This window comes from Lepidothrix coronata, unplaced genomic scaffold (assembly GCF_001604755.1).
Source record: "Lepidothrix coronata isolate B3197 unplaced genomic scaffold, Lepidothrix_coronata-1.0 Scaffold197, whole genome shotgun sequence".
In the NCBI taxonomy this organism is placed as follows: domain Eukaryota; kingdom Metazoa; phylum Chordata; class Aves; order Passeriformes; family Pipridae; genus Lepidothrix; species Lepidothrix coronata.
Window position 1 is genome coordinate 804,554 of NW_016690377.1, and position 7,250 is coordinate 811,803.

The 7,250-nt window shown below is 60.1% G+C and overlaps 3 protein-coding genes across 3 annotated transcripts in view; all 3 read left to right on the forward strand.

Annotated features, from left to right (window-relative positions):
• Positions 1-724, forward strand: part of LOC108505617 (nucleoplasmin ATPase-like) — a 1,242-nt gene extending 518 nt beyond the window's left edge. Inside the window, exons 3-5 of the mRNA XM_017831808.1 lie at positions 49-168; positions 257-350; positions 639-724. Coding sequence (XP_017687297.1) covers positions 49-168; positions 257-350; positions 639-724 — 300 coding nt within the window. The remainder of the gene's footprint in view (positions 1-48; positions 169-256; positions 351-638) is intronic.
• A 3,148-nt stretch (positions 725-3,872) lies between these two features.
• LOC108505624 (prolactin-releasing peptide receptor-like) lies at positions 3,873-5,655 on the forward strand. The gene is made up of 2 exons (XM_017831814.1): positions 3,873-4,275; positions 5,020-5,655. Exons 1-2 carry the CDS (start codon positions 3,875-3,877, stop codon positions 5,651-5,653), a joined length of 1,035 nt encoding a protein of 344 aa, XP_017687303.1. The 5' UTR covers positions 3,873-3,874; the 3' UTR covers positions 5,654-5,655.
• A 1,171-nt stretch (positions 5,656-6,826) lies between these two features.
• Positions 6,827-7,250, forward strand: part of RAB11FIP1 (RAB11 family interacting protein 1) — a 12,537-nt gene continuing 12,113 nt past the window's right edge. Inside the window, exon 1 of the mRNA XM_017831809.1 lies at positions 6,827-7,146. Within this exon, the coding sequence (XP_017687298.1) occupies positions 6,827-7,146 (320 nt within the window). The remainder of the gene's footprint in view (positions 7,147-7,250) is intronic.

Genomic DNA, 7,250 nt, shown 5'->3' on the forward strand with positions numbered 1-7,250 from the left:
CTCCCTGCCACGGGCTCCCTGCCACGGGCTCTCTGCTCGGCCCCGCAGATCTGCCTGGGTGCTGACGCCAGGGACGAGCTGCACGTGGTGGCTGTGGACTCCAAAAACGCCTCCGGGGAGCACAGGCCGGTGCCCATCGCGGCGCTGCGGAGCTCGGTGCTGCCCATGGTAAGGGCAGCCCCTGCCTCTGGGATGACAACATCACCTCGGGCTGGGCTCGGCGGGGGGGTTGTCTCTGAGCTCTGTCTCTTTGCAGATCAGCCTCAAAGCTCTGGAGCTGGTCCCTCCCGTCACCTTCGTGCTCCAGTGTGGGGCTGGGCCAGTCTATCTCAGTGGGCAGCGTGTCACCCGTGAGTGTCACCGAGCTGCGGGGTCAGGGTGGGCACGTGGGGTCCCACGGCAGCTTTTGTGGCAGCTCGTGCTCCCTGCTTTGCCCCAGGGTTGCAGGGAGGGCTACTCAGGGGGCAGCTGGTGCTTGCTGGCAGCTGTGGGCTGGGCAAGGGGGTCTGTGCCAGTTTCCCTGCTCTGCTGCTGTGGGGTGGGAGGGTGTCCGTGTTGCCACTCGTGGGGTGGGATTTTTCACTCCCCTCGGGGGGTCAGGGCCACCCCTGCTGCAGCCCTGCCTCTTCTCTCCCCAGTGCAAGATGATGCCAGCTCTGAAGCCGAGGAGGAAGAGCTCTTGGAGGAAGATGTGGGAGATGAGGATGATGATGGGAAATCATAGAACAGGGGCAGCTCAGAGAGGTCTGAGTGGAGCTGGTGTGACGGTGGGGACACCCCTTGCCAGGAGCTGCCAGTGCCCTGTGCCAAATGCAACAGATCCTTGCAGAGGAACACAGACTGTCTGGGCTTTGAGTGTCATTCCTTGCCTCCTCTCCTGGCCCCCTCCATTCCTCCCATGTTTGCAGAAATGCTTTTTCCCCCCCCTTTTATTGTGATAATAATAGGAAGTGCAGATACCCTGGAGTCAGTCTGGACTGTGCTCTGGTGCTCCCGTGTCACCTGCTCTCCTGTCCCTCCCTCCCTGCCTCCTCTTGGGAAAACCTATTCCACGTGTGCCTCTGTGATGCTGGGCTGGTCAGAGGTCCCATTGAGTAGCCCCTGGGGAGCTGTGGGCTGCTGCCAGCACAGGGGGCTTGGGGCCTCTCCCAGCTCCAGCATGTCTGGAGGAGGAAGGCTGCACTGTGCTGTGGCTCTGCCTCCTCAGGTAGGACACAATGCCCTGCACAGCCCTGGCACGAGTTATCCTGCCAGCTCCCGGCTAATGGTCCTTTTGTTCCAGGAGGAATCTCTCCAGCGTGCCTGTTGGGATCAACAGGACCGAGTCCTTCATGGCAGTGCAGGGAAATGCAGCTGCTGAAATAATGTCATTAGAACTCCTAATTGAGAAAATTGCCCAAATCCATTCTATGCCTGCCACTAGCTGGCAGGGAGGCTGAGTTCAAGGGGAGCCCTGGACCTGCAGGAGGATGGGCTGGGAAGGGAGCACGTGGCTCTGGGTTTTGATTTTTCCCAACTTGTAACAGAAAATGCCAGAGCTGAGCTGAGGGAGCCAGAGCTGTCACCTCACCCAGCTGCAAGCCCTGGGCTGGATCCTGGGCTGTGGGACAGCACAGAGACCCTGTGGGAGCTGGTGGAGCCCCAGCAGCAGGAAGGGTGGGTGCTTTGGGAGGATGCCCTGGTCCCCCTTCCCACAGTCCCTGGCAGCGGCACGTCCACCCCATCCTGCCCGACAGCGTCTCCAGGAGGGCTTTGGCATAACCATGGCAACTGCCAGGTAATTAATGGCCAAGTCTCAATGCCATGGAGACCAAACAGGCACCAACTGAGCGGGTGGGGCTGCACCCCTGCCCACGGAGGCACTGAGCCCCCAGTGCAGGATATGACCCCCCGGCACACAGTGTGGGGCTGGTGCTGTGCCCACCCAGGGCAGGGATGTCACCCCACTGTGAGGGTGGCACGTGGCAGCCACTGTCCTCCAGACATTCCCAGCCTCACCCCAAAGCCTGAAATGAGCCGGGTGAGACCCTGGGCACAGCTGTTCGTGCCTCCCCCTGCTTGGGGCTGGTCCCCTCAGCTCCCCCAGGCACAGCTTGGCCTCTCCTGCCTTTTTGCACCAGCAAATTCCAATTAATAAATGCAGGAATGCCCTTTTGTGCATAAGTGACCAATTATTTGATGCATGAGCACCCCATCAGCTCACCCATGAGCACCCAATTAATCACGTGAGGGTTAAATAGTGAAACTTGAGCACTCCAATAAAGTCCTCGGGTGTCCAGTTGAGCCCCCCGTTATCCAAGCAAAGAAAGGGCAGGAGGAAGCATTTCCCTGAATGCCTTTGAAATATTTACATTTTCCACTGTTTCAACACCCATGCCATGATAGTTAACATAGTGATTGTTTTAATTGCAATAAATTGAAGTCAAACTTCCCCCAGTTGAGATGGGGGCTGAGGATGTGTCTTGGAGGAGGCTCCTGCACACAGTAATTTTTTTATGGGGGGAATTTTTTCCTGCTGATGCTTGCCTGGCAAAGTCCCTCCCTGAGCAGAACAAAGAAGAGGGCTGGTTGGTTGTGTCACTTTGATTCAGCAGCAAACACTTGACCAGAGGGACTTTATTCCGAGTCTGCCTCTGAGTGCGTCTCAGGGATGAAGCAGACAGGGTGTGAGGGAGTCGGTTTGAAAACCCAATTAATTCAAGTTTGGAGTGTGAAGCTTTTGAGGGGCTGCTGGGACATGTAATGAAAGTGTGGCTGGGGCAGCTCTCCATCTGGGGCTTCCAAAATCTGCCACGTGAGCTTCAGTCCTCGTGGATCAGGTACGTGAGGGCTTAAGGGTGAAACAACGTCTGGTACAGAGAGAAATAAACAGGGGGGCAAGTCCTGTGCTGGGAGAGAGCCGGAGATAATCTATGGAAATAGCCCAGGAAATGAGAGTTGAAGAGCAGCGGGTGATGAGATGACTCAGTGCAGGAGAGAAGGAGGGGCAGAGGGAGTGGGAGCAGCTGAGGGACGAGGGCTGTACCGGGCAGGGGTCCGGAGGTGAGTGGTGGTGGTGAGGAAAGGTGCTGCCTGTGCTCCCAGCTGTCTGTGGGAAGCAGCCCAGGGTGGCAGGGACCCGTCTCCCAGGGCTGGTCTCATTTTTGCCCCTGGGTTCCCTCCTTGCCCCTATCCCATCTCGTCCCCTTCATGGCTGGTGCCACGAAAACCTGGACCTCGCTTTTGGCAGGACCACAACAGGGTCTGTGAAACACCCCGGTGGAGAGTCCCAGTGGCCCCACAGGCTCGGTGCTGCAGGAGAGCCCAGCTCACCTGCTCGGGGCTGGGCGAGCGGCTGCAGGCGCACGAGGCAGCGCAGGAGTCACAGAGCGCCTTTATTCACTTATCCATTAACGTCCTTTGTCATTTCCAGAAACACTGGGAGCTGTTTTCTGGCTCAGCTGCTGCTTCCCCTTCCCTCCGGCCGGCAGATGCCCCTCGGTGCTGCCGGGCTGGGGCAGGATTGCTGCGGACGCTTCAGTTAAAGGGGTGGGGATGAGCCCACATTTGGTAAGTCCTTCCCTACAGCCTGGGGTCCTGCTGCTTTTCTCCTTTTCCTCTCCCTCCCTGATCTGTGATCACTGTGACCCCAGGGCTGGCATCCCTCCTGCAGGGCTCCTTGTGGCAATGCTCCTTGTCTGAGTCCGGTTTTCCTTTTCCCATGGGATGAAGCTGCTCTCCTGAGGAGCCTCCCCGGGTGCCAGGCAGGGTCCTGTGCTGTGATGAGGAGCAGGACGTGCCCTGTGGACACCTGAACCCTGCAGCTGTTAAATTTTGGAGTGCTGAGACGGGGGGTTTCTCACCTGCCTGCACACAGAGGGGCTCAGCCACAGCCATGGAGGGGGACGGGGCCAACGTCACCACCTACGAGCTGGCCCTGCAGAACCGCTCCAACGCCAGCGCCCAGTTCACCGGGGTGCAGCTCATCCAGTCCTTCAAACCCCTCATCATCCCCTGCTACGCCCTGGTCGTCCTCGTCGGCATCTTCGGCAACTATCTGCTCCTCTACGTCATCTGCAGGAGCAAGAAGATGCACAACGTCACCAACTTCTTCATCGGGAACCTGGCGTTCTCCGACATGCTGATGTGCGCCACGTGCGTGCCCTTCACCCTGGCCTACGCCTTCAACCCCCAGGGCTGGGTTTTCGGGAAGTTTTTGTGCTACTTTGTCTTCCTGATGCAGCCCATGACCGTCTACGTCTCCGTCTTCACACTCACGGCCATCGCAGTTGACAGGTAAGTGCCGGCAGGTGTCTCTCCCCTCTTGTCCCCTCAGGTTGTTGCTCCCTCAGCTCAGGGTGTTTACTGACAAACACTCAAAACTGGAAAAGGAAAATCCCCGAGGATTCCCTGAGAGTATCCCTGCAGCCTTTTCTTTAGCACCAGGACTCGGTCTGGGGGGAGGATGCGCAGGGGGGACGTTTGGCATTAGCAAACAATGCTGTGCAGTTCCGTGTCCCTGTGCGAAGCCGTCACCACTGAAATCCCAATCCGTGCTCCTGGCACAAGGGCTCATTGGAGTTTGCACCCTGGTTTTCCTACTTTGGGTAAATTTGTGCCCAGATCTCGTGCGTCCTGGCCCTGGGGTGGAGAGTGTTTGTGCCACATGAAGTGTGCTGGGTTAGGGGATTAATAAAATTTGTGTTTCCGTAAAGATCTCCTCTCATCAGAGATGATCCAAATGCTGAGGGGACAGAGGCAATGCCTCTTATGCTGGTTCACCTCTGCCTTGTGGGGAGTGGGGCAGGACCAGGAGGGGAAGGGGAAAAAATAAAAAGAAAAATAATAAAAAAAGAAGGTTTGGGTGGAACAGCAGAGGAAGCCTGGAGTGCTGGTGCAGCCGTGCTGCCCTTGGGGGCTCAGAACATCCCCAGGAGTGCTGGTGTTCTGCTCTTCAGCAGAGCCCAGAGCACCCCGGGCTGCAGGGGGATGCTCCGGGGGGCTCCCGAGGGCTCGGGCTCCCCGTGTGTCTCCCCACAGGTACTATGCCACCCTGCACCCCCTGAGGAGGCGCATCTCTGTCACCAGCTGCGTCTCGGTGGTGGGGGGCATCTGGCTGCTGTCCTGCGGGCTGGTGGCCCCTGCCGTGGCCCACACGTACCACGTGGAGTTCCGGCAGGAGGGATTCACCATCTGCGAGGAGTTCTGGGTGGAGAAGGAGACGCAGCGCCTGGCCTACGCCTACAGCACCCTGATCCTCACCTACATCCTGCCGCTCTCCGCCGTGTCCCTCTCCTACCTGTGCATCTCGGTGAGGCTGCGGAACCGGGTGGTGCCCGGACACCCCACGCAGAGCCAGGCCGAGTTCGACCGCCTGAGGAAGAGGAAGACCTTCCGCCTCATCGTGCTGGTGGTGTTGGCCTTCGGCGTCTGCTGGCTCCCCATCCACGTCTTCAACGTCCTCCGGGACATCGACATCCACCTCATCGACAAGCGCCACTTCCTGCTCATCCAGCTGCTGTGCCACTGGTGCGCCATGAGCTCCTCCTGCTGCAACCCCTTCCTCTACGCCTGGCTCCACCACCGCTTCCGCACGGAGCTCCGCAGGATCTTCGCCTGCAAGAGGAGGATCCGCCCCGCCAAGGGCTGCGGGGCTGCTGGTGGAGTGCTCTGAGCCCGGGGTCCCCCTGCCCGGACCCTCCATGGCAGAGCCTTCCCTGCTGCTGGGAGCAGAGGGGATGGGGTGAGGTGGGAGGAGGGAGCAAAGCTCTGTGCCCAGCCCCTCAGGACCCCTCCTGTCATTATTCCGTGTTAGCGAAAGGAAAGGGCTGTGGGAGTGTGGGAAGGGGGCATTAAATGAGTTCCATGTTTTGGAAGTGGCATTTCTCCTGTGAGATTGACTTTTCGGAGCAAACAGGTAAAGGGATGGAGCCAGTGCCAGCACAGGTTGGCCTGCTCAGCCTCACACACCCCTGCATGCACTGGTACCCCACAGCCCCCCTCACCTGGACCCCTGGACACGCACCTGGCTGTGCTCACAGGCACCTCTGCACCCCTGAAACACCCACACCCGGCCCTGTGCAGACACGTGCAGCTCTGCCCCTGCACAAAGCCACACACACACCTGTACCTACACACACCTGTACACACCTGTACATACACACATGCCCATTCATGCACCCGTGCGTACATGCACATCCCCTGTACACACCTGTACATTCACGCACCTGTACATGTGACTTTAACATGTCACACACCTGTACATATGCACATCCCAGTACATACACCTGTACATCCCCGCGCGCCTGTACTGACACCTGTGCACACCTGTGCACACCTGTACACGAAAATACCTGAGTGCACTTGTAACGTCACACACCTGTACATATGCACATCCCTGCATCCCTGTACCGACACCTACACACACCTGTACACACCTGTACATCCATACACCTGGACACAAAAATACCTGAGCGCACCTTTAACCTCACACACCTGTACACATGCACATCCCTGCATCCCTGTACCGATACCTGCGCACACCTGTACACACCTGTACATCCATACACCTGGACACAAAAATACCTGAGCGCACCAGTAACGTCACACACTTGTACATATGCACATCCCTGCATCCCTGTACCGATACCTGCGCACACCTGTACACACCTGCGCACACCTGCGCACACCTGTATGACTCGCGCCCCGCCCCTCCCAGTCCCCGCCCACCCCGTACTCTCGCGAGAGGGGCGGGGCGGGCGCACCGGGCGGCTCCGCTCCCTCTCCCTCTCCCGGTCCCCTTCCCACCGCGCTCCCGTCCCGGCCCCGTCCCGGCCCCGCTCCCGCCATGGCGGCCCCGGGCTGGGCGCCCACCCACGCGCGGGTGACGGTGCTGCGGGCGCGGGGGCTGCGCTCCAAGGCGGCGGGCGGCGGCGGCAGCGACGCGTACGCGGTGATGGCGCTGGGCCGCGACAAGTTCCGCACGTCGGTGGCCGAGCGGTGCCGGGGGGAGCCGCTGTGGCGGGAGGAGGCCACGTTCGAGCTGCCGCCGCGGCCCGCGCTCCGCCTCACCGTCCTGCACCGCGCCCTCACCGGCGCGGACAAGTTCCTGGGCCGGGCGGAGGTGGATCTGGCGGCGCTGAGGGACGACGGCGGGCGGCGGCACACCGGGGGGGACGTGGGGGGACAGCGGGGGGGACGGGGGGACACACACCAGGTGGGACGGGGGGGGACAGCAGGTGGGACGGGGGGACACACACCAGGTGGGACGG

Bases quoted from the DNA above. Each gene is read 5' to 3' on its own strand.
- LOC108505624 (XM_017831814.1), top strand. From the start codon at position 3,875: ATGGAGGGGGACGGGGCCAACGTCACCACCTACGAGCTGGCCCTGCAG. The intron at 4,276-5,019 runs GTAAGTGCCGGC...GTCTCCCCACAG, and splicing joins ACGGCCATCGCAGTTGACAG to GTACTATGCCACCCTGCACC.